The sequence below is a fragment of the Fringilla coelebs genome (assembly GCF_963513975.1).
Source record: "Fringilla coelebs genome assembly, chromosome: Z".
Taxonomy (NCBI): Eukaryota; Metazoa; Chordata; class Aves; order Passeriformes; family Fringillidae; genus Fringilla; species Fringilla coelebs.
The window spans coordinates 69,726,355-69,753,922 of NC_140031.1; the positions used below are offsets into that span (position 1 = coordinate 69,726,355).

At 37.2% G+C, this 27,568-nt stretch overlaps 1 protein-coding gene across 1 annotated transcript in view; it reads left to right on the plus strand.

Moving 5' to 3' along the window:
• Positions 1–27,568, plus strand: part of MAN2A1 (mannosidase alpha class 2A member 1) — a 108,301-nt gene that overhangs the window by 70,594 nt on the left and 10,139 nt on the right. The window contains exons 14-19 of the mRNA XM_084225816.1: positions 1,571–1,801; positions 1,886–2,008; positions 8,662–8,776; positions 12,135–12,268; positions 13,344–13,485; positions 16,363–16,496. Coding sequence (XP_084081942.1) covers positions 1,571–1,801; positions 1,886–2,008; positions 8,662–8,776; positions 12,135–12,268; positions 13,344–13,485; positions 16,363–16,496 — 879 coding nt within the window. The remainder of the gene's footprint in view (positions 1–1,570; positions 1,802–1,885; positions 2,009–8,661; positions 8,777–12,134; positions 12,269–13,343; positions 13,486–16,362; positions 16,497–27,568) is intronic.

Sequence of the window (27,568 nt, forward strand, 5' to 3'; positions counted from 1 at the left end):
CAGTTTCAACTGCATGACTGGAAAATACTGGATGTGTCTTTTCCCCTCACTTTCTCTGTTGAGCTGCTTCTTCCTTCAAGTGCCAATCTGTACACACAGTCACACACATTTGTATGTTCTCAAGCCCTCCAGCTGGAAGGTCTTGTACATGAAATGGCTTAAGCATTTACATTTAGATGTCCTCTTCCCTTCCAAATACTTAAGCTGGACAGATATCTTCAAGCCCACCTCCTGAAGAAAAACTTCTAAGATTTTTTGAGTTGTACATCATTATAGAAGATTGTCCTCCATGATCACATCACACATCAGAAATTTATTTCATTAAGTTTTTAATGAAACTGTAATGGTGTATGACTGCAATAGTAACACTGTATTGCTTTCAGGCTTATGTTTTGATTCCTGTTGACGTAGGAACTTGGTTCAGGATAATATTTCTGTGGAGCTAATTCAATAGCTGTGTCTCAGTTGTGTTCCAAAGGGATAATTATTGTGGGTAAAACTTGCTAAGCAGCTCAACCCCACACACTTGCTCGCTCACTGACCCCATGGGGCAGAGGAAAAAATTGGGTGATGAGAAAGCTTGTGGGTAAAGCTGAAGCTGTGCACACAAGCAAAGTAGAACAAGGAATTCATTCACTGTGTCCCAAGGCTGGGGAGGTGGTCAGCCATCCTCAGCAGAGCAGGGCTCCATCATATGGAACAGTGACTTGGGAAGACAAGCACCATCACTCCAAACATCCCCCCTTCCTTTTTCTTCTCACAGGTTTTTTTTTTTTGGTCAGCATCATGTCACCTGGTCTGGAATATCCCTCTGGTCAGTTGGGGTCAGCTGTGCTGGCTGTGTCCCCTCCCAGCTCCGTGTGCACCCCCAGCCTCCCCCCTGGGGGAGCAGCAGAAAGGGCCCTGATGCTGCATGAGCCCTGCTCAGCTGTAGCTGAGATGTTTATCTCTGTGTTATCAAAGTGGTTAGCACTGAAACCAAGCACCAAAAGTGCTGTTGTGAAGAAATTTAGGTTTATCCTAGCCAAAACCAGCACAATAATTAGTACTTTTATTGCTTGAAGAACAGGAAGTGAAATTACTTGTCTGGACTTCAAATTCTAGAAAAATTGCTTGGGAAAAGTACCTTGTATACTACTCTTCTATGCAGATTATAGCTCCTAAAAAAAGACTGAAAATCAGACACTTCCTTTATACTTAGTAATTTAAATTCATGCATTTTTAAATTTAAATTTCAAAATCAAGTGATAAGTAGAGTCTGTGTGCACTTGATCCAGTACACATGCATCTTCAATGAAAAGCAAATATACTCAGTACTGCATATCACAGCTAACATTCTTAAGAAGATTCAAAATTGTTACTGCATTAATATAATGGTAATCTTGATGCTAAGCAAATTAGTCATGCAGATATTTCTGTTTGTTAATTCTTGTTATTTATTTATGGACTGTGGGAAAACTCATCCATCCTAAAATTATTCAAGCAAAAGTAGTTGCTCTGAACATGAATTCAGTATAGAAAGTTGATATTCTGCTATTTTTAGTAATGGCTACTTATTTGCTCCCAACAGATGTCTTTTGTGGCACATTTGCCTCCTCTTGGAATTGGAGTTTACCAGCTTCTGGAGGATGAGAGTTCAGAAGCAGTTTTAGCTGACTATAACATATATGTAAGGAATAGCAGACAGGAGAAGCTGGATAGAGTTTTCAAGATAAAAGAGATGGAGCATTCTGTGGATAATATAATCTTGGAAAATGCATACATGAAACTGTGGCTTTCTGGAATGTCTGGATTACTGGAGGTAAGTTATATTTTATTTCAAAACACTATATTTTGTTTTTTGTGCTGCTTTATGGAAACCTAATATAAATCTCTGTCCTTTTAGAAAATAAACACCAAGGAAGATGGTAAAAATCATCAAATGAAGGTGGAGTTTGCTTGGTACGGAACTACCAGTAACCGAGATAAAAGTGGAGCTTATCTCTTCTTACCAGATGGAGATGCCAAGGTAAACTTTCTGTTTGCAAAGAAATTCTAATCTTGAAGTACCTTAAAGTGTTTGGCAAATGCAGATTGGAAGAGCAGTTTTGGTTGTCCCCAAAACTGAAATAAAAGCTGTGTGGCTAGGCATAATGACATGGGCTATTGAAATAATTGACTGAAGCTCATACTTCCTAACTCTACATAAGAGTAAAAACGCAATTGAAATTTGGAAATGTGAAAATCTAGAGAATATTTATGATTCCCCCCCCAAAAAAATTCAGATGCAATCCTTGCCAGAAATCCAGTGAGATATGACTGTTCATTATTGATGAAATAAGTTAATTTTTACTCTCTATGATGAAAATGTGTTCTGATTCATTTAAACATCTTCACTTTTCTGATTTTTTTTTTTTTTAAATTCTGAATGAGTTGCTTCTGGTTCAGAGGTACTTTTTAAGCAGATATTGGCATACTTAATTAAGATACTGGCTCCCAATTCGTGACTATAAAGGCAGAGCAGTAAGGAACTGTTCTGATTTATTTCTCTAGGGTTATCTGTATTTTTAGCTGTGTAATTATTGGAGAGCAACAGCATACTCCTATTAGTTTCCAAACTGGAAATTGGGAAATGGCAGTGTTCTTACAGTGACTTCATTACCATATGGAGTCTACTACTTCCCTTTTGGAACTGGAAGGGCGATATTTCAAAAAGCAAAAGATAAAATAATGAACATTTATGAAGCTAGCTAGTTGGCAGCATATTTCTTCTGAGTTTCTCTTGTGTAAACTCAAGTTGCATACATAAGGCCAACGATGAGCTCTATGCTTACCATTTCAGGAAATACAGGAGTAATCATTCTACTTTTTGGCAGGAGGGAAAGGTGTCTGGCTTTCTTTCTGTCTTCTTTTTTTTCTTTTCCTTTTCCCTTTTATCTGTGTAAATCAATCTGAAAGGAAACAGAACGGTTTCCTTTTCTTTTAGCAGTCTATCCTGATTTTACAGGTTTGAACTATTTAGTATATTTAGTCCCGTAATAATTTACTTCAGATATGTTCATCGGGGTTTCTTTATCCTTCATTATATATGCCATTTCATATTTCTTCATTTTATTGTGTTTTTATCTGTGAATACTTGAACAACATCACTTTGGATTTTTACCTTTCACTGGCTATATGTTCATGCTTTAACTAATTTCATTTTATATTCTGGTTCATCTTTTGCTTTTAAAAATAGTCACTAAATCTAGCAGTTATGTAATTTTAACTATACATTTAAGTAATTTGCTTTAAGAAAATAATCTGAACAAATTGAGGTAGTAAAATGGTACGGTTTAAACAAAAAAGTGTCACATGCTTGCAAGCACAATTAGAAAAGAAAAATGAAATTAAACTGCATTTTAAGTTAACATTAAAAGAGTGGTCAACTTTTGTAACATTTTATACAATAAAAATGAAATTGTTATACTTCTGAAAATTCTGCTTCATTAATATTTTGCTTCACCATAAGGCTCATTTGGCTTGCATTTTAATAACATTAATTAAATTGTCCCACTGGGAATAGTAGAGTAATTCTATAGTAGTTTCTAAACCAGTTTGAGCTAATGCTTTCTGTCTTAAAAGAAATGCCATCTGTTCAGGGTTCTTAGTATAATGTGGATTGACTAACTTTCTAAGTCCATGTGTGAAATGGCAATAGGATAAATGGCAGGCAGTTTTCTTGATTTTTGGCGAGGTGTTTTATTGTTTTGATTTTTTCCTTACCTCCTTTACCCTATGTTTTACAGCAAAATTTGCAAAGAATAATTGCTTTTTATGTTGGACTATTTTCCTTTGGTATGAGTAGAGTTATATGCTTTCTTTGCCTTTGTTAACTGATTGATTTTGCATCTAATAAGTCTTTTGGTTACTTTTTTTTCAGTTCTACATTACTCAGAAATTGTTTGGCTTTGTCTGTTTTAATAATTTGCCTGGCCATAGTGCTGAACTACAACAGTGCAAAGTCCAGAACAGGGGCACAGAGAGGGGGCTCCATGTGCAGGTCTAGAGAGACAGGACAGTCACCTACCAGGCCTTTGTTTTTCCTTCCAAATCAAAACAGAAAGCAAGGCACCAGGGAAAAAGACAGCATCTTAATTTTTTTAAATGTCATTGAAGTGTTTGACTGATTGATGGTGTTAATGAAGTTTGGAAGGAGGGGATTTCCTTGGGCCTCACAATAAATATAAATAAAATGTCCTGTTCATGAAGACAAACCATGTTTTTTAACTCCTGTGACTTTGTGAAGAATATCCAAGTTGGTTTTTTGTACATCAGTGCGAAAAAAATCTCACAGTATTCAATAAACTTTGAAACAGCTAAATATCTGTATTTTCTTCTGTATATTCAAGACAAGTCAATATGTGATGACTTCTTACTAGCCCTGCTTGGTATCAATAGGGAATAGAGCAAAGTACTTTTTTCCAAAGCATCAGATGCTAAATGTTTGTGGGATCAATGTGAGTAGTTGATTTTTTTGTTTTACAAATAGTTTTTTTCAGTATCAAAGTGATGGTTTTTGGTATACCCAGACTAGGAAATTTTGATTCTCCCTCAGGCAGCTGGTTCTGTGATTCTGTGTATGTACTTGTTCCCATAGGTACTTATGTACTAACAGAATATATAAGAAAACAGATTTTTTTTTTTCCCCTTGCAGGATCTCTAGTGCTAGAGCTGAAATACATGATATTATCTCAGTCTAACCTCAAACCCTGCCAGATGAGGGCCAGTCTGCTATTGAGAAACAATAGCAGATTGCCCCTGCCATCTTTTCCTGCGGGCTTTTTCTTTTTTTAAATTTTAGACCAATCCAGAACATTTCACGTGTGGGCATAGTTTTTTTGGCACCCAGACCAACAGTGTGCTGCACTACCAGAAGTTTCCTGGCCACTAAAATGGTTAGGAGTGCTTTACCTGTCTACAAGGGGAGAAGTTAATTGCCCATGCTTTGTGCCTCCAGGCTGCAATATACCATGCCATTTTCTATGCAGGCCAGTAAATATTCTTGTGAAGGTGTATCTCCAGTTATTTCCACCCTTTGGCACCTGTTTTGATGTTAAGTATTTTAATATACCATAGGGATCAAGGAGGTATTATTTTGTTCCAGTTTCTCCCTTAAAATTCCTAGCTAGCTTCTCCCCAGGCCTCCTGCCCCACTATCATTCCAAAAAAAAAGATTGTCTTATTTCTCTTGAATAGGAGTACAGAAAGATGATTTCTGAACCCTTTGACCCATAGTTCTCTTGTCCTGTTTCTGAAAAATGCTGATTTCCAGGCTCAGCAGAACCTACCTCACAAGGCTGCTGGATCTTGTACAATGGAATTCATTCCACTGGAGCTGAGGGGAACAGATATTACAGCAGCAATTTATTTTAACTCTTTAGAAAGTGGAGTCTTCAGACTAGCCATTGGATATGAAAGCAACATATTTTTATTCCAATTCAAGGCTTAATCACAGGTTACTTTATGCTGGAAGGTCCTTTAGTCCATGCTTATTTACAAAGCAGACTTAACACTGAATTGAGACAGGGACTTGGTCAAATCAGTTATATCTATATCATTGTTTGTTCTTTCCATGTTGCCTGAGATTTCCACATCAAAAGAACCTTTGTATTTCAGATCCAAGACCAGGATCCTTTCACAGACCTGTGCATCTCACAAAGGATCTTCACAATGATACTAGAATAATTTCCTATTCAATGCATAAAGATGTTTTCCTGTTTAAAAGCAAAAGCCTGGTTGATTGAAATGTTGTTGGTGAGGCAAACCTGGGCAATTATCTCTTTATATGTTCTGAACTCCTGATATTTCTCCTGGTAACCATCAACAAACCAAGTTTTAGGATTTTCTAAGCACTAAATATGAATTTGAAGGCTCCCCTGTTCTATCACTGCCATATTTTTCCTTCATTTTCCCTGCTTGCCCAATAATCAGGGAACATCAGTCATTCTTGAGAACTTGAGTATACATCATCTAGCCACTCTATCAGAAAGAACTTTGATCCCCAAAACTATGTGATAGCATCTGCCTTTGTAATCTACCTTCCTCTTTTTTGCCTTTTCTAGCATTATGACTGAATTGGAGGCTTGCAAACTCAATGCACGTCCTAGCAAAATTAAGAACTATTATTTTTTAAAAATTGCTTAATTTCAGGCAATTTCTGCAAAATAACTGCTCCTTTTCCATCAGCCATCTTTCTGTTTAGTTCAGAATAAGTCACATTTATCTTCAGAAGAGGAGCTAATTTGGCTACATGTGCAGCCTGGAGCCTCAGGTCTGTGAACTTAAATTTGTGGCAATATCCCAGAATCTGAGAGCTGATATATCCATCTCATTTCAGTCTTCTGTGTATTTTGATAGCTGTTGACATGTTGACAATATCACACTCATATTTTGTACTAAAAAACTCAATGGAAAAGAGTTCCTCCAAATGTTTGGGTTTAGTTTTTTTTTAACTTTTGATTCAGGTATTTTTTTTTTAGTGAGTGCACAGCCTTTTATATTCCTGTCACTCACCCAGCATCTCTCTAGTTTGCTGGCTAGCTCCAGTGAGAACAGAGCAAGAAATACTCTTTCAAACTACACAAGACCATAGGATCTGTGTTATTTGATAACAGACTATATCTGGCAGTCTGCTGTCTGTGTAAGTGACATTCTCCTAGGTCACAGGTCATTGGCTTGTCCTGATGACCTCTGGTTTCTCAGTTCCTTTTCTGAGGGTTCCTTTCGGTGCTGTTTCAGTCTGTCTTTGCTAGCTTGAGTGTCTTCTTGTTGCACTGCGCTGCAGGGAGGATTTTGAAGGGTTTGATTGCTCCACCGTTTGTTTGGTCATCCAGTTTCTCCTCTCTGGGATTTTTAACTTCTAGAAGCCAGGTAGTCACCAATTAAATGAGTTTGTCTTCTCTGCCTATATGTGATAGAAAAGCAAATATCAGTCTCTTCTGCCAGAAGGGGAGAATTCAGTCTACAGTTATGGATATTGTCAGCTTTTCATGGAAATAGGTGGTTCTAACCTAAGATCTGGTCTTCAAATTTCTTTTATCTCAGTGTATTAGCTCATCTGTCTAATATGCCCCCTGAATGCCATAGTCCTCCTGTATTTCTCACCTAGCAAATGGATTTTGCATAACAGATAACATTTGCCTGTCTTATTGACAAGATGAGATCCTATTGGACGCATTCCATAATTTTTTCATGTAGATTATCAAGAAGTCTAGAACACTATTTTGAGGTTTTTTATTGATTAACTGGATAAGATTTTCAGTAGGAAAAAGCCTTTTCTCCCTAAACCAAGCAATCTTATCAAAGCATACGTAACTGTGATTTCTCTTCCAAACTCCTGTACAAAATATTCCTGTAGCTGATAACTGCAGAATTGCCTCTTGTGGCTCTGGCAAAGCTTTTATTAAAGAGTATTCTGAGGCCCTAAGAATAAGTACATGATTACAAAAGGCGGGCTTTTTGCCCCTAAAAGTCCCTTTCAGTTTTTTCTTTTATAAAATACTTCTTGAAATCTTCCCTGTTATACATACAGTCATATACTCAAAGAATGTTGGATGTTTACCTGTACTTGCTCTTCTCTAGTATGCTTTGTCTGTATGTATGTGAGCTTGATCTCTGCTCTTCCTCAAGCTGCGTCTGTTCTTTGGTGTCATTGCTGAAAGAAAGACCAGGCTCTGTCCTTATGGCCTTGCTATATACAGAAATAAGACAGCCACCCTCTGAGGGCTTTCTGCCTAGATCCCTCTGAATAATGTGCTTTTCAAGCATTTGGGATGCCTTTTTTGTGAGTGAAGTCTTTATTTACAGATGTTTCCCTGTTGAAGTAGTTGCATTTTTGGCTTGTACACTCTCAATATTTAATTCATTTTTATCTTTGCAGCCATCCATTTATTTCCATCTGGTACACACAGTTTAGTGTAGGATCAGTGTTGTTTTTTTTTTTAAATGTCACTGTTTGCCTAGCCAAGACTCTAAATACTGTGACCACATGAAAAAATAATTTTCTTCATTTCTTTGGTTTGTTGTGACTATGCAAAATTTGTCCTAGTCTGTGGGAGCCATGAGTAGTAAGCCACTATCCTTATTGACATTTCATAATGATTCTCAGCCCTACCCTGCATTCCAGAGAGCTCCACTGGCAACTTTGTCTGCTTCTGATGAAGAAGAAGCTTTCTCTTCTATTTTCAAAGGATATGCAAACTGATCTACAGCAGAGTAGGGGAGGCTTTCCTTGTGCAGTGTGTGCCACTGATGGAGGTAGTCAAACCACCTGCCCCACATTTTGAAAGTACAGTATTTAATCACTGGTCAGCAGTTATATTTTTTCTAGCAAAAGAGCTCAATCCAGATGCAGTATCAATACATTCATGTGCTTGTCTGTAGACCTTGTATCGCTTAATCCTCATAAAATATTTGTGACATGTGTGATGAGACTTTACCTAATTTTAGCTGAAGAGACTCTAGGACTCTGAATAAAAGTTGCTCAATTTCAGATTAGGAGTAAATTTTAATCTCCAGGTTCTTAGATCTCGAATGGTCTAGAAACCCACTAGTTAAATATTTATTAAATACTTTAATTTATTGACACTACGTTTATGAAAAACTTCCAAAATACTCACTCTTTCTGTATTCTTTTTGTAGCCTTATATTTTTACAGACCCACCAACCATAAGAGTTGCTCGTGGAACGATTTTCTCAGAAGTTGTTTGTTTTTTTCACCACGTGACACACACCATGCGCCTGTATAAAGTCCAGGGTAAGAGCTGTGAAATTCTGTCTCCCTTGGCAGTTATTTTACATCACAATGATCTGGGATCCTAGCTGCCTTTTTAATGTTTAAATACACCTCTGCACCAGTGCAGGGTCCATGAGGCTGAGGTTGTATTGACTCCAATACACTTTGCACTGTGATTTCTCTCTGAGTATCATGCTAGACATTAACCTGGTATACTTAAACTCAACAGATTTGTTGGAAATACCTCTCCAGACTTTATTGACTCATCTGAATGCTGTAACTAGCTACACATTTTGAAAATCAGAAAAAAAAACCCTGAAATATCTTTGAGAGAATGTAAGAACATGGTTTCTTTCATAGTATCACATTTCCTGATGAAGTAAAACATATATCAGTGACCTTAATAGAGAAGTCTGGCTTACTTCACAACTTTAGGCTTTAGTTATCTATTGCCTCCCTTTGTGTGTCCTTTTTCTGCTTGGGAGAGCTCATGACATAATTTTCTGTGCCCGTTGAGAGGCACCAGCACCAAACATCCCCTTTTTGCCTTTTAGTATGTAACATGGTACCAGCTTTCCTTTGTTTCCTTCAGTTTTCTTTTTAAGTTGCTTGTTTCTCTACTGTTCAGCTACTGATTTCCAAAGAAATTCTAAGTAAACAGTAATTTTGGAAACTCTCTACCCTTCCAAACTTGATGAAATTGGCCACTGAAAAATGTAAAAGAGGGAGGAAATCATGGTGCAATTGTCTACAATTATTTTCATATGGAAACTCGAGTAAACATGTTTAAATGTATCTTTCTGTAAGTAAGAAGCATTCATTCATTATTTATATTTACTGGAATGATTCTGAAATAAAGAGGCACTGATTAACGTTTTCAGTTGAAGGAACTTACATGTTTTGTATTACCAACTTTACTAGGAGTCAAAATTGTCTTTGTGGTTTTTAAAATCTGATTGATCATATTTAATTATTTTTCCTAAACAACTTTTAAAAAAAAAAGTACTTTGAAAGTCTTGCTTGCTCTCCTCCTTCTTTCCTTTAGGTTTCAAAAATACTAATAATATCATCTGTTTGATTTTTTTTGTTGTTGTTTTTTGTTTTGTTTTAGTTCTAGTGCATTTCAATCTAGAACTAAAATTGATTCTGATGCTTTATTTTTGTGACGTGTGTGTATATTGAAGTGTGAAGTTGCTGGAATTTATACATATGCCAAAGGCTCATCAGAATTCAGTTCCCAACTGATCCAGTAATTCTGGATCAAACATTTACTCACACTCCTTAGGAAGAGTGAGACAAGAGTGTACATTCATTGTTAAATATCCTAAGGAAAAACAACATATATTCAAGACTCTCTCTCTCTATATATATACACACACACACACATATATATATGTGTGTATCTATACATTTGTCTTATGTGACAGATAGTTAAAATCATCTTAAAGTGGATTATTCTGTAGTACTCCTTTTTCTCTAATTTGCTACTAAATACCTGCTAGAAGTATTTCAGTTCACAGAAAATGAGTTGTCACTGAAAATCACTTGTTTGCCAATTCCCAACACTTAAATTTATCTTTCCTTGTGAGTGTACTCTCTATTTTTTCCCTTTGGTTTTTCTGATGATTTTTAATTCATCACAATATTTCAACACTTACGCCATTACAAATGTAATGTGTACATGGGTAAGTCCTGTACCATACTTCTACTTTAACAAGGAAAAATGATGCAAAATATATTTTATATATTGTCTGTTTGGTCTTTGGTGTGTTTTTATCTAGATTTCTTTAGGTTTTCTTTGTCAATGTTTAAAGTTTGGTAGCTTTGCATCATTGTTTTGCTGAGGTCTATTTCCTTGGCTTTGTAAGGGGAGTTATTTATATAACATTACTTCAATTAAGATATTTTGAAGTCTTATTAGATATATAGGAAAAAAATCACCCTGTGTATAAATGCATTTTGATTTCAAATCAGGATCTCATCTCCTGTTGTAACCTACCTCCTTGCCAAGGGGTAGCAAGGCTGATTGTGTGGCTAATCCAGTGGTTGAATAGTACTCACAACTCTTACAACTTCAGCAATTTTGGGGAAAATAGCTTTTACCACTTTTGGCTTTAAAATTCTGTTGATTTGGGGCAGAAAATACTCTGGGTTGACAAGTCTGTTCAGTAATTGACTACTGAGTGATTTTTAACTTCTGCTGCCATTGGCATCTGTTTTGATATTATCATGATTTTGTTAATCTTTTTATCAGAAGCTTGTAATACTTTATTTTCTTTGTAGTTGTATTTTTGTATACTTTCAAATTATGCAATACAAAATGATGACAGTCTAAATTACTGTATTCTTCTTCAATGTACTCATGCTTTTAAATATTTGGAAAAAATACATGAAATATTTGGAAAATCTATTACTGGGAGCATCAAAAGTGGAGCATAAAAATCCACATTTTCCAGACTAGGTTTGGGAAAATAAAAGTAATTAGCTGAACCAAGTGCTTTTCATTTAGCACTGAAGTTTAATAGCCATTGGTAAATGTTAACATTTAAACAGTTGCTGTACTTCTGCAGGTGGCATTTAGATTTTAAAATAGATGTGGAAACAAATACATATCTGTGTTCTGCTTGGTGCAATTCTTTTTGCAATCATTAGTCCCATTAGACTACAGAAAGGGTAGAAGTGGTGATGCTGAATGATGGTATGATTCCACTCCAGACTGTGACTTGAACTGTTTGAAAAGGTCAGGTTATTATTAAAGGTATTTAATTTTCAGGTCAAGGCACTGTAGGAAAAAAAAAAATCACTGAAAAACTTGCCTGAATTTTCAGAGTCCTAATCCGTATTTAATAAATATGAGCCTTTTCCCTGTCAACAAAGTTTTGTGTTCTGCTTGTGGCTGTATCAGTTCAAATTTCTTAGTAAGTAAGATTCTAATTTGAGTAAAGGAACTGCTCAAAGTTTCCTGCTCAGTTGAACAGCTCTATCAAGAATCTAGTTAACTTCATTCTTGTTTGTGAATGGGGACGGCTGCTCAAGAGTGAAGGGGAGAAGTGACTGACCAGGTCTTGCTCTAGCATATTTATTTAAAGACAGCACTTAACAGTTGTGTGCTGTTCCCTACTGGCTTCCTGGAACCCACAGTGGTTCTTACATTGTGTTGCTCCTATTCCCCTTCAGTGCTCTCTTTCAGACTATCTGTTTAATTTGTACCAAATTAGAAATATTGCTCTATCATCTGTTGCATAACTGAACTGTTTTCTGATATATGGTTAGGTATAAGAGAAAACAAAATCTAGATTGCTGTGTCCTGGGAGCACAGTCATTCTTATGCATGTGGCAGTCACTTTTAAAGATTTTAAATGCTTTTTTTTTCATGTAGGTTTGGAAGGTCAGTCTCTTGAAATTTCCAATATTGTGGACATAAGAGGAGAATATAATCGTGAACTTGCCATGAGAATTTCATCCGATATAAACAGTCAAAATAGATTCTATTCTGATCTTAATGGTTATCAGGTAATTACCATCTTTTAATTGTAAAAGCTTAGCGCATCAGGTTTTGAATGTCTAAACATAAAGAGCTTCTATTAAACAAACTCTCATGTTGAACTGCACTAATCATTTAAAAAGAGAAATGCTTTTTAAAAATGTACCTGTTATAAAATTTGATGCAGACCAGACTAAGAAGTAACTGTGTTCTTTAAAGTGTTTGTTGACTATTGCTTTAAATTCTTTTTTAAGAGAAGAATTATAATACAAGAAGTTATGACAAGTCACCATGTAGTTAGTTGCTTGTATATATGCATGACTTCTTTTCCTCTGCTTTGTTTGTTTAGTTAAACCCATTGGATAACACAGTGTATAAGGACCACACCTAGTGAACAGCTGCTCACTGCTGTGTTGGAATTAACTGATGTATTTTTTGATGTATAATGCTTTTTCTATAGGTATACATCTGAGGAAAGGGCTATTGTCTTAACTTGAACTGTGCAGCACACACAAAAGAGAGAAAAATTGTTTTTCCTTACCTTCCTTTCTTGCTAAAAATAGTTTTACAAATACAGGGAGACCATGACCCCTGAATAAAAGACTACTGGTTTTCCAGCTACTGTACTACTGTGTTTTGCTGGAGATTGTGAATATTTAGACATGAAAATAATTTTAATACTACTACTCATTTGTCATGTACCATTCAAGAATTGCAACAGCGCTTCAATAAGTGCCCATTATGAATCAACAATTCTTTTTCTGCTACCTTAAATCTATTCACTGCTTGCTCTCTGGAGGAGAAAACTTTTTCTCTCATTTCATAACTGTGATTATTCCTTTTTATAGATTCCCTTTTTGTAGGTTCCCTTGATGAATCTTTCATATTTTTTCTTAATATTGTTTGATCTAAAATTACACTGAAGCTACCATTTCCAAAGTGGTAATTTTAGCCACAAATCTCAAAAAAGCTAAATAATACAGTTGAGCGAATACTTTTGTGACGGTTGCTCTTCCGAAGCACATGGGATAAATGTCTGAAAATGTCTTTGAAATTTAATTGCATAAAAAGAATGTATGTTTTTGAAGTTTGTTCATATTGCAGATCCAGCCTAGACTGACGATGAGCAAGTTGCCTCTTCAAGCAAATATCTATCCTATGACTACCATGGCTTATATCCAAGATGTTGGTGTTCGTTTGACACTTCATTCAGCTCAGTCTCTAGGTGTTGCAAGCTTGAAAAATGGTAAGTATAAGATGAAAGATATGGCAAAGATCTCTTCTTCATGATATTCTAAAATAGTTCATTCAGAGATTACTACACTTACCTACAAGCATTTGAAGAGAGGGAATAAGTTTCTCCAACTCTGACAAGTTTTAGAGTGTGTCCGTAACAGAGGAGGAAGAGGTTGGTCCCACATGAGATCCTGTCATCTTCAATGAAAGATCTCTCTCAAACTAGAGGCAGAGGAAAAAGATTGCAAAAAAGACAGATGGAGCAATAAATTGTCAGAACCAGCTATTTTTCACCCAAGAACTCTGGTGGAATGAAATAAGAGAACTAAAGAGCTTATTCTTTTTCATACTGCCCTGGTAGGAGAGGACTTGAGAAGGATGCTGATCATGTTTTTTGTTCTGTTTGTTTGCTTTAGTGTAGACAGCACTAGTCTTAAGGTATATACAGCACAGCCTAACTTCCCTGTCAAAGAAAAACAACAGCAGCTTTTTTGAAGAGTAGTGTTAGTGAAATAAAGGATAAATATGACCCTGGGTAAGAGTGAGCATACTTCTGAAGCAAAATGATACCTCACAAATTTAATGGAGTACTTTGACAGAGGTGATGAATATGTTGACAAGAAAAATCAATTCATATTAAGAATTCCAAAAGAGACACAGTCTTGCTCCTTGGAGCAGAAAAGGGTATGATGAATGGCCTGGAGGACTGGAAACAGAGGACAGTTATTCATTCTATCAGAATGGGGGAGGTATTAAAATAAAGCTAGAGGTAGTGGGCAAAATAAGGTATGTAATTTATAACTTAATATGTATAATTTCTTGCTGTAATATATGTTGTCAGTTTAAAGTTAAATGGTTTTGGGCAATAATGGAATTAATTCTCAGAAGAGTCCATAAGAAACTGCACCAAAACCTACTTCACAATTTCTTTTAAGAAAAATGTCATAGATGCTCTGTTCTTACAAAAGCTGAATACCATGCTGGATTGATGGCAGCATTAGCAAACCTAATTCCCTTTAGGGTTAGGAATTAACACTGACCCATGCAGTGATGCTGTAATAAAACCACGGTGGAAAATACCAGACTTTTGTTCCAAGTCTACCAGGTACAAGACCCAAACCACATTTTTTCATGCCTCCCCTTGCTGGAAACCCAGCTCCTATTGGCCTGATGCTGTGAACGACCCTGACACCACCCATGTTGTTAAGCACTCATTAAATGGGTATTGGAGTCTAAATTAGTCTGCAGAGGCTCTGTTACCTGATAATAGTATCTGTGTTTGTTCTTTAACAATCTTAGTCTCTGCATCACAAGATTATGCACCATCTAAATCCACAGGCACTCCCACTGTCTCCTATTAAATTGGGGAAGTTAAGGCTAGCACTGTTCGACATTTTGCAGTTAAGTATCAGGGAGAAACTGACCTTCTGTGAGCAGTTGTTTCAAATCTGTCAGAGGACATTATAGGCTTTTCACCTACTCCAGTTAAATAAAAGAGCAACAGACGTATCCCATACCTGACATGGCATTGATTTCTTGACTGTTTCACTCTTTGACAAATTGTATTATATAATTTAAGAGACACCAACATGAAATATTTACTCTGTGCCCACTAAGAAAAAAAGGAGAATTAATTAATCTGATTTGTTATCATTAAGTAATATTTCATTAAATTACTAAATTGGCTACCTTGTCCTGAAGGCATGTTGGATTCCTCAAAAAAGAACAGAAATGAAGCTGAAGTTTCAGAGGTTGCAGAGTATCATATGCTTCATGACATTTTTTCTGAAGGTCTTTCAGGAGCTCAGAGGGATCATGGAAGAAAATTCAAAAATCTCACAATTTAGGCAAGCAAACTTCAGTAGCTGTGTGCCTGTGTGTGAGACACAGGTGTGTCTCAATGCATAACCCACCATCTGACATGCACAGTACCTTAGTTCAAAATAACAGGTTTTTTCTTACTCATTGTCAGCTGATTTCTGTCCTGGATAAACAAAATCTGTTTGTACTAGAGAGAAGGGAGGAACAAGCATTTGAGAAAATCAGGTAAAGTATAAAAAAGACTCCCTTAGTAAGTCACCTCTTCTAAAAGCTTAAATTGTGAATTTATTCAGGATACAAGCACTTCAGTCTTCCAGTTTTATTTTGGAAATATTGTACACTTGTTTGAAGATTCAGTGTACAAAAAACATAACAGCCCTAATTACGTGCCCCAGTCTGGTTTCATTCTGGAGATAGACACTTGAAAAAGAGTGAACTTCCTTGTCCAGGTTATATATAATTTAACATCATGCTTAAAGAGCTATTTTGGGTGGCCGTGCTGCAGTTCAGTATAAACACAGAATTTCATGCTCAGTGATTATCCAGTGCAAAGTTCTTTCCTATTCCCACAAGTGGAGTTTTCCATACAAGAAGTGATTGTGAGTATTTATATACTCCTGTTGATACCGTTTTTCCTTCTGGCTTCAAATGTGGAAGAAAAGAATGGAGTACAAGGTGAAGATAGTTCCTCTACAGAAGGTCTCTCCTGTTTGGGAGTAATTCTTATCTTGGGTGTTTGATTGCCAAGTATCCTTGTTGCAAATAGTAGTTAATAGTAATAATTTTTCATATTAAACGTTTATATAAACGCTGAAAATAAAAACTGCTGGACATTCTGCAGAAAAGCTTGTGACAATTTTTTGGAAGGTTATAAACAGCCACAGTCCAGTGGTATTAACTTTTTTTATAATCAGCCATAACAATATTGATCAACCCTAGCTCTTCCAAACTCAAGAGAAATATTATGATTTTTTAAAATAAGTTAAATTTTAGGGCAGGTTATTTATGTTCAATAGAACCCTTACCTATTCTTGATACTGGTATAATCCTCATGTTGCTCTTTCAGGTCAGCTGGAAGTGATCATGGATCGTCGGCTTATGCAGGATGACAACCGTGGTCTTGGACAAGGTGTTCAAGATAACAAGATTACAGCTAACGTCTTCCGACTGCTCTTGGAAAGAAGACATGGAACAGATGTGGTAGGATTCACTGTCTGGAATTTTTATGCCAAATAAGATGTAAAAAATAATTTCTGTTGCAGCAGCAAAGAACTCAGTAAAGAAATTATTCCATGAGCTGTAGAACTAAGGAAATGTAGTTTCCAACGGAGTTTTGCAGTTAAGCCAGATCTTGCAGCAAGAATTAACCCTTCCTAGAAGTGGTGATACAGAAATGTTAAGATTTGTCATCTTGCTTTCATATTCTGATTGTAAAAGCTTCATCTCTCACTATTCCTGCAGTACTTATTTCCTCACTCATGCTTCAACATATGAGCGGGGTACCATTTTGGAAGTCTCTTTTTTCTTTTTTAATTACTTTTTTACTGAACAACCTTTAAAAACCTGCTAATTAGTGTGAGTTCTGCTTCTTAGCAATTTTAACTGAGCCTAAACAGAGGTTGACAAATAATTTCAGTTGAATGGGTAGAAAGAGAAAACCTCTTATAGATAAAAATTTCTTAGAGAATAAGATTCAAGTGGAAATATTAAGATGCCAGACATAAAAACCTTTTGATTTCATTATGATTCTTGGGAAGTTGAGACCATTTTGTTGTAAGTTGATTTTTTTTTTATTTGCACACATCTTACTTTGCCTTTTTGTATCCTAGTCTTTTGAATAATTTTCTTTCCACTCTGTATTTTCTCTCCCTTTTCTTTTTTTCTATCAATTTTGAGAAGGACAAAATCACAAGTACATCTTCGTACTGAGACAGTAGAATCATGATGACAGCACTGAATATATTTTAAAACCATTGCATAGCTAAAGATGAGAGGTTGTATACCAAGCTCCTAATGAATATGCAGATAAATTGGAATTAATTCTGGTTTATAATGGCTATCATTAACCACTGTGAGAGGATGATAATATCAAGCTTAAAGCTAATTTTCACCATTTAATGATTGACAGTGGGGTTTTTTTTCAGGTTGTACATGTCATTATGATTTTCTAGCTCCTCATCATGTATCATGCAGGCTGCATATTAACTGCATTTATCAGTGTGATGTGCAGCTACCCAAGCTAACCTGAGGTCAGCAGCAGTCTGACTGTGACAGCAAGAAGCATTGCACAGGTTACTCCATCCTTGCAAGAGGAAACCTGCAGAGGGATCTAGACTGCCACACAAAAATTCCATAGTACCCAGAGTAATTTGTGTTGTGTTAAATTAGAATGTGGACCTAGTGACTAAGAATTAATGGACATGGAAATCTATGCTTACATTTGAAAATAATTTGAAACAACAGAAGCAGATCAAATCAGTTAGTGCCATAGTGCTTGTAGTGACATTGTGTGCAATCTTGGTGCTTTCTGTAGAACCATAAAACAACTTGCTAAAAGGCACCTCTGGAACACTTCCAGTCCAGTCCCTGCTCAGTGCAGTCTATTTTTTGTGTCAGAACAGACATAAAAGGTTAGTCATCCATTCTGATCATAATCAAGATGTGATGGGCTAGGGCATGTTTGGTGCCATACTTCCAGGGGAGCTCCTTGCTTACTTCCTTCTAAAAGGAAACTGGTCCACGCACACTTTGCAGAGATTGCTCTGCCAAGTAACACAGTTCCCCCTTGAGTGGGGCTGGCCACAAGTTCAATTTCAGAGCAGCTGCTTCTGCAGACCAAACCAAGCCATTGGAAAACATTTTGAAGTTACCTCAGATGGAGTAAAGGCAGCCTAAACAGCACTGGAATTTTCCAGTTAGTTCAGTATTTACGTGTGTCTTTGCATATGTTTGCCAACATGTTTGTGATACAAGTCATGTATCATCTCAGCAGAATAACAGTGTAATTCCCTTTCTTTGTTAAAATCATGTGTCTTTGCATATGTTTGCCAACATGTTTGTGATACAAGTCAGGTATCATCTCAGCAGAATAACAGTGTAATTCCCTTTCTTTGTTAAAATCATCCGTCCTACTGATTTAAAAGTTTCTGTACAAGTTGCTGAGAATCTTTCAAAGGAGAAGGCGCAGTTGCCTACTACAATCAAAAATTTCTGAGGTGTTTTGGAAACCTGTGTTCCAGGATCTTTCTTTCCCTATAACTCTTTATGCTGAGCTTATAATGGTTTTAAATGGCTGCAGAGGACTTTAAGGGCATTTCATTCTTATACACTCTTGAAGGGACTGCACAGAAAGGGGAATCAGAACTGTGGGGGAGTAGGTACAGTCCAAGAGGCGCTGATCCAATGTAAACAAGCCCCAGGAGCCAAGCAAGATGCTTTAAGGAAACATTTTCTTTCTGTTGTTGTATCTGGAATTCCCCTTTCATATATTTAGAATGTTCTAGAATTTTGTTTTTCAAAATGTATCTGAACATTCGTAAATTTTTCTGATTCATGTTACTATTTAAGTGTTAAAGTAAGGATAATTCTCTTCCAGTTTCTTAGATGTGCAATCATGCTTTTTTTTAGCCCAGTTACTCAGAAGGTAGTTGTCATAATAGCTTAAAAATAACCATGTCAGAAAAAATGCTGGTGAAATTATATGCAGTTTATATATGTAATCAGTGTGACTCATACACTGGCCCTGATTTTGTTGTCAAGCCCAATTTTATTATTTACTTCAGGAGGCACTGGAGGAGAAAGTTTTGACCATTTGACATCTTTGGCATTACAAGCTTTTCCTAATATATGTTCCAAAACATTTCATTCTCTTTTCTCAAAAACAGTTCTGAAGAATGGGATGCTTGCTGCTCTTTGTGAAACTTACCCATAAAAGGAGAGTATGTGAAGTGCCACATGTGCAACTTAAAAATAATTAAAATAATTGTGCATCACTGGTGAAATTACTGTGGAGAGTTTTTGTTATCACAGTATCTACCAAAAATTTCTTTTTATTTATATCTCTTAAATACTTCTTTCCTTCCCCAACCCCACCCTGAACAGCAAATTTTAATGGCAGGGTCAAACCACATTAATGTCCTGATGTAGGACTCATATGTGTAGGGGGTGGATAGAGTGAAATTCTTACTGAAGGTGGGTATACTCAGTCTGTATTGTAATAGGTTCTTAATCCTAACACCTGGGTTTTGGCTCTTGAATTCTAGCTCATCTAATCAGTCATAAACAATCATTTAGATATTGTCTCTGAAAAAGACTTCAGGTTGATGTATTTTGCAGAAGCTTTTTGGTATCTGTGGGGAAGGAAGAGACTTGGGGGGGAGGTTTGTGTTAATATTTTCTGTTTGGTTGTTGTTGGGTTTTTTTTTCCCTAAGATGGATACTAAAGGTTTACTCACAATGACAGTATTGTTTGTTAAGTGAGCTGTGTTTGCAGTAAGAGCTGGGCAAATCTCATTTCACTTTATGTTATACTCATCTCATTTGTTGATAGCTATATTCCTCAGGCTTCAGATTTTTTTTTTACTGTATTTTTGATATAATTTCTACGTACATCTTTTTTATTCTACTAGATGTAACTAATCCTTCTTATGTGTTCATTTTCTCCTTGCAAGCATTTTTCAGCTTGAATAACTCTTTGAATTGTCTTCTAAGACTGTCTCCTTTTTTTTCAGATTTTCAACCAAGAACTGAATTCATGTCATTTTTAAATTAAAGGGATTAATATTTAGCTGAGAATGAAACTGAATACAGTTTATTAATACTTGTCAAAACAGTAAATGTTTCTGTCTTTTTGAAAATACCTACTACTTTATATTTTTTGTAAGTTTTGGAAAAATAATCATTAATACCCCTTTATTTTCTGAATCCCAGCATGTTATCAGTACAGAAGTGAATGAAATAGGATTGATAGGAAGTAGTTATATATTCTTTCATCAAAGACATAGCTGGAGAAAAGATGCCATGCCAGTGCAAACACTTCCTTCTTCAGACTCGTATTTGATACCTTGTCTTGACTTAGTTAATTTGTATAACTGGATTTATGGACTAGGCTTGAGCAGAGAGCAGAGGATTCAGTGGCTCAAATGGCTCTTACTTTTGGGTGAGGTTGTTTAGAGGAACAATAATGCAGTTAATAAAATCACAAATGTATTGGAGATAATCAAACTGCCTTTCTTCCACCACATACAACTACTCTTTTTTTCTTACTAAATCTCTATAAGTACCCACTTTCTCTGAAAATTTATGGTTGGTGACAGAGCCCTTTTTGTCTGATTATTGTGTTGATTTTGGTCCATGTGCATGTTTCTCACTGAAGCTATATATTATACTGTGCATTGCTATGCTACATGTATCCATACCTTAGACACTTATAATTAACTCATAATTAACTTGATGTTTTAAAAAAGCAGAAGTTTGACATTGGCTTAATTATTACAATTTAGATGCTTTTTCAAGTCCACGTGTGACAAATTCAGATACTCTAATATAATTTTTAATTGCAAGTGCCACAATGATCTCATCAAATATGTATAAAATTGTTGGGGTTTTAGGGGTTTATGGTGGCCACAGAAGGAAAAAAAAAGACATTTTCCTCTTGTTTTCACACAAAATACTATGCATCTTCTTTAGAGCCTTACCACATATATTTACAAGGGGTGAACACTAATTTTGTATTTCATTTGAAGAGATATTCAGGTACATGTTACTTTCCAATTTTGCTTAAAACACTACTTTTAATTCATTATTTCTCCTTACACTGTATAGTTCATACTGTATTTCTTATGGAGGAACTTTGTGTTTGCAAATCAAGAATAATGTTTCCATCTCTTATTTATCTACAAATACCATCTGTTTTCAGGCAAGCACTGTCATTGTTTTTATGTCAGGGCACCTTACAGCTTAATTTCCTTCAATTTTTTTTTTTTTTTCATGATACAGTGACAAAGATGTGTTGCAGAAAGCTATTAAATAAAGACTGCTTTGTCTGCAAGTTCCATCCCTATGTTCCTGCTATGAAACACTCTCATCCTGTAACAGGGCAGCAGCCACTTGACTCTTGAGTTGAGCAAGTGGTACAGAGGACTGCCTTCCTCTGGGTTCTGGACATACAGCTGTGTCTCTTTGGTGTTCTTTTTCATGTAATTATGTACATCTCAACAGGGAATTACTCTCCTTGGTTCGGCTTTATATGTCTTCATTTGTGTGTACCTGTCTGCTGGCGCTGGTTAAAAAGAATTTTACCTCAGTATTATGCATAGTATAAAACCTTGGTCTCTCCACTTGCAGCTCGTACAATTCATGAAAGGATGAGGGTAGGACTCTTTATTGTCTTTTGTGAGCTTACCTGGGCTAGTGCTGTTTGAGGTCTGAAATTTAAACCTTTCTGTATCACCACTTCTAGGAAGGGCTAATTCCTCCTGCAAGACCTGACTGCAGGGCAGAATCCTTCCTAAAGTAGGGAGAAAGTGTACAGGTCCAGCCTCTTCTTCTTGTATTCTCAAATGAAATGACTCTCTGGGAATAACCTCCTTGCACATGCAAGTTTCCTCCAGTAGTGAGAACTTTGCATGAGGAGCAGAGTTACAGTGCCTGCAAGTTAGCAGGTATCACTGTGGACTTTCTGCCCTTACCATTAGTTTTGTACCTACTTCCTCAATCAAAACTGAACTCCAGAAAATTTCTGATTGCTATTTTCTGCCATCATTGGGAATGGGATAAGATCTTGCCAATCTTCTGGGAAAATCTAGCCTCAGGTCCCTTCCTCAAGCCTAGCATGGGATATTTATTTAGGCATTAAGATGCTCCTCCTTTGTCATCATTAAACAATAAACTCTAAGAAGAATTAGAATAGAAGAAATAAAACTGGCAGGAAAGGCTATAACTGAAGTATAAAATACTTTTATTGCTAAGGAAACATCTCATGCTGTCTATCTGCTTTTCAGATCACTTTCATCCAGCTATATTGATGGCTGTGTATTTATCAGCCTTAGTAATTGGTGATGTGCTGGTGATCATGGTGGCTAGATAATTTCTTTACCATCTTCACTCTTCCATAGACCAGCAAGCTGATATTCTCCAAATGACATCTTTATAGAACATGGTTTCTCTTATGGCACCTGATTGAACATTAACTAAATGCAGTCACCTAAGAACAGTGATAGGCGGAAGAGTGGAGCACTAGCTGCTCCTGATTCCATGAAAGGGAGAAAACTAGATTGTTCCTGGTGTGAAACCCAACAAGATAGATCAACAGAAATTGCCTTAGACTAAGAAAATTCTGGATTTTTTTTTTTTTTTTAATTTTTGGGGTTTTTTTGTTAAACAAGAGGCTAGTTATGGGATGTTCAATAGAACTGACACAGGAGGAGAAGGAGAAGGAATGAGGAGTAGCAGCTGGGAAAAGTAGGGGTAAAAGGGGCATAAAAGGCTCTGATGGAGTCCAGTGCTTGACCACCATTCTAGATTATTACATCTGATTTCTGTACAGCCCAACCTTTTCTGAATCTGTGTGAGCCATTAGCCGTCCTCAGGTAAGACTAGGAAACAAACAGAGTAAGTGGTGTGTGTGACAGCTATTGGAGAGAGACACACTACTGGGCTGAGGGACCAGTACAACTGGCTTCCAGTTGCTGCCAAGACCTGCATTTTCTGTGTGTGCAAACTGCAAGCTAACAGGTCACAGGCCAGCTCCTGGAAGGAGATGAAGTCTGACCTGGTGAATCATTAGGAAGCCTAAGGTTCAGACCTGGATATCAGAAGGGCTTGAAGTCCACACTGAGGTACCAGTGGTTGTTGAGTGTTCTTGTGGATCAAGAATATCAATGTCTTGAGCTCCAGACCTGGTCAGCTGGAGAGCACAGTCAGGTTTGCATTGTATGTTCTACTTCTGTTACCCACGTGTTACCCAAGCTCATGTGGGTTCTGGCAAAAGTGCTGTCTCTGCTCACATGTGGGGATGGCCATGTGTTTCCATGTATGCCTAACAGGAATAATGCTCTTCCTTACTCCTGCATGGTCTTCGAGGAGCAGAACCATGGCAGGCTTCTATCTATCAGCCTGGAATGAGAGGAGTCACCTCTTGTTGGAGATGATCAAATCTGGCTCTAGCAGACTGGGAAAAATTCCTCCTGTGGATGCAAATTTCCCTGGATTTCGTTACTTGCAACAATCCCAGGTTTCTCATCTGCAGTTTTAGTGTCAACTAAGGATTGGTAGAGAAAATATGTGGTGATTTTAGAGTCACTGAGCCAACACCAAGTCTTGTGGATATTTTATGGTGCCTCAGAATTTTCATTTCTTCTATAATCAGCCTCCAGGAGCCCCTTTCAGCTAGTGCAGCAGACATGCATTTCCAATGTATTTTCATTAGCAATGACCAGGTGAATTGATAGAAAATTTTCCATTTTCTCTGAGGCAAAGAGATTAAGTCAGATTCACTCTGCTCTCATGAGTCGTCTTTTGCTGATCACTTTAATAGCTATCAAAAGACCCTCAGCATTCCAGATTGTAGTTCTCAATTAAAGGACTTGAAGTCTATTGCAAAAAGAAAAATATGCTTTGATGTACAAAATGTAACATAATTGATGGATTTTTAAATGTAGACAAAAATGTATATGCAAACAATTCTAATCCTTATATTTATCTGGTTTTTTGCCCCCCAGCATTTCAGGAAAGCCAAATACTCTGGTATAGCAGAAAATAATCTGGAATCAGAATCCTTATTTGTAGACTTTTTAAGATTCCCAGAATCTGCCTGTTCAGTACTCACATTTGTGACTGTTATTTCTGGTTGCAACTTACCCATGCTTTCCTAAAAGTCTAGCAGGTCTAAGCCTGGATTTCTAGCTTCAGAGATTACATGAAGATTGTTCTGCTGAAGATTTTTGCACAGCTTTGAGGTCTTAAATGCTCTGAATCCCACAGCACAGAGAAGATCTTCCTATCACCTTGTTTAATTCCCATACTAAATTTCCTCTGCAATCACCAGCCATTTTCAAAGCTGCTTGAAGTCTTGGTCGCTGTTTTCTTTGACAGATGCTTACATTAACCTTGCACTCTTGGACACTGAAAAGGAATTATTCAGCTCAGAAGAATTAATATCGGTCCAATTTATATCGGTCATTAATTGCTGTTTGTTGTATTAGAGGTGTAAGACCCATTATCTTTCTTCTTTCCTCCTGAAAATCACTAGGAGGAGTTGTTACAGGCATGCAAAAATCTAGCTCCAGGTATCAGCCTCAGAGGAAAGGGAATGAATCATCCATATCTGGAAGACTTTCAGGACTTGTCAGACTTTGATTATTCTTTTTGTAATACAGTGTGCAACTTTGAATGAATTTAAAGCAAGGAGCATTGGTGAGATAGATTTAAAGCAAGATTATTTATGAGATAACAGCCAGACAGTCTTGCATGCAAAGCCTGTAACTTAAGCAGAAGCTATTTACTATTTGATGTCCATTTAATGAACTAGATTACTGTCTGTCTGAAACAAAACCTGAATTTCTCTTCTAAGTTGTGAGCCTTAGGGCAATGTGTGCATAGAGCACTGTGCGTATTTCTCACTCCTTCCTGCTTAGAGACTCCACCTTCCACAAATGGGGAGCCACTGTAGTAAGGATTCAAGCTGTTTGCATTTGGTGAAAAATGTAAATAATTTTAAAGCTTAGGCATCTGCCCTTACCTGTTATTTATTTTTGTTGCGTGTTGTAAGCCGGTTATTCACACCGTCAGTGGTGTTGTCTGCTGTTTGTTTCTCACCTGTGAGCAGCCTAGCACCATATTACAGAACCAATTTCTCATATGAAAGCAGCATCACATCAAACATACTGACGGATTGTCAGTCTTTGAATTGTACAGAAACAAGCAATTGTTTTTCCCCGTATTTGTCTTTGGAATACTTTGACTCATCTTCTTGATTGCTGTAATTTGCCGGTTTATGATTAAGATATTTTAAAATATTTTCTCCATATGCTTTGGTAATAAAGATGCTGCGAAAAGTGTTTTTGCTCCACAGATTAGATTTTTCTGTCAAGAAACATTGTCCTTTGAAGAGTGCTGCCCGTTGGTTTTCTGAACCTGTCAGAGAGAAAGTTGATAAAAATTGTTTCCTGACACAACATGAAAGAGAATGAGAAACTTTTTATTTCCAGCAATAATCCAAGTGGTTTGGTATCAGACTATTTTAGTCTCTATCCCTTGATTTAGCTGGCCCAGTATTATACCTGTTTCCAGATTGTATTTGATTGTTCTTACACACCGAGTCAGCATCCACATTTCAGCATATTTGATTAAGTAGTGTGTATGCCAGTGGGCATTTACTGTCATGATTAAGGTTTTTTTGGTGATGTTGTCACTGCAGAGAAGACTCTGGAGGAGGAGAAAACAGTCAAGATAATGTGATTTGATAAACTGCCTTCCTCAGTTTCCTTTTCTTAGTTTTATATAGGAAATTTTAGATTACTTTTCTGTGTTGAAAAGTTCATTTGCTCTCCATTAGCTAAATTGGTGTCCAATTATCAACTCCTTCAGCTTTACTTTCTTCTCTATAGAATTTTCCATTGATTTCTTCTGTTCAATTACAAAACTATTTCTGAAGAGCCTAATTAGCATTTTCCCGCTCTAATGGAGGACCTTAGTTAGGGAATTTAAACTCTTGGCAGAAAACCCTCTGAGTCTCGGAGGCAGAGTGACTTTTCCCAGAGGCAGGACGTGGAGCGGCGGTGTCAGGGAGCGGCGGGCACCCAGCGGCTGCAGCACTGAGCTGGTTTGGTTTGGGGGAATGGTGGGGCAGGGCAGAGCTGGTTTGGTTTGTGGGAATGGTGGGGCAGGACAGAGCTGGTTTGTGGGAATGGTGGGGCAGGGCAGAGCAGGAGCGGGCAGGGAAGCCATTGACAGGGAGAAAAAGGCAGAGGAGGGGAGGTGATCAAGCTGACCCTCTGAGTGAAGCCCTGATCCCTCCAAGAAGTCCAGTGTCCCCTTATGTCACATTACCTGCTTGTATGTGCTGAAGTCCCTCCCACAGCCTGATTTCCCTGGCATTTTTTCCCAGGCTTATGGGCATCTGCCCCACTAGCAAATGGTGGGGGGGATTTCACTTACAGCCCAGTTGTGGAAGCTTCTCTCCCCTGACCAGCTGCCAGGCAAAGCTTCCCCAGGGACAGGGCTGCCAGCAAGTGTACAGCCCTGATAGGAATTCTTCCCCTCATGTATAACACATAAATAAAAATCAGATTCGTCCCCATCACCCATCCCTGGAAGTGTTCAAGGCCATGTTGGATGGGACCTTGAGTAATCTGATGTGGTAGGTGGCAACCCTGCCTGTGGCAGAGGGGTTGGAACAAGTTGACCTTTAAGTTCCTTTCCAGCCCAAGCCTTTAAATTATTTCTGCGAGTATCAATAAAATAGCTAGTTTCTGAAATAAAGGCACTTTTTATAGATAGGTATTCTTGAAACTTGTTGCAAATTGTGATCTAATGTTATATTTGATTATGGTTTGTGTCTTCTCAAAACTGAAAATTTAGAATTATTGACCTTACTTTTGATGACAAGGGAAGATCCTATATGAGGCTCCGTTTATGTTTGCTGCACAATCATTCAAGGGGTTGTGTCTCAACACAGTTTCCAACTGGATAACTGTATGTGGATGTACTGGAAGATACTTAAAAAGGCAGTATATGCTTTGATTTGAGCTCATTAAGCCAGCACATCATCATCTGGCATTCATCAGGATCTTGCCAGTACTTAATGTTTGTAAGGCAGCCAGAGGAGCTCCACTCACACTTTGAGTGATAAATGCTGCCATGGAAATTGAGGAAATGATGTCACTTTTGAGAGAGCTATACTTTAATTATATTGAGATTGTGGGACTACATCTTCTGATGTGCATCAGCAGGGCACTGCTGAAAGCCATCCACATGGTGAAGTTGTGCATAGAGTAAATATTCCTCCCATTGCACTGTTCATGTGCAAACCCTTCTCATCTCTCTTTCCAGACAGTCCTGTTTAAATTCTGGATCACAGACTTGAGGGAAAAGCCATACTCCAGCCCTTGAATGATTGTGATGTACCTAGGGGAGAGTGTGATTTGAAGAGTCCCTTCTCTGTCTTCTGTGAAAGCATTGTCTTCACCATGCTTGCAAAACACTTTTTCCTTGGTCTCCTGGCAGCTTTTGACACCTTTTCTATGCTCCATTCCCATTGCTGTTACACAGAT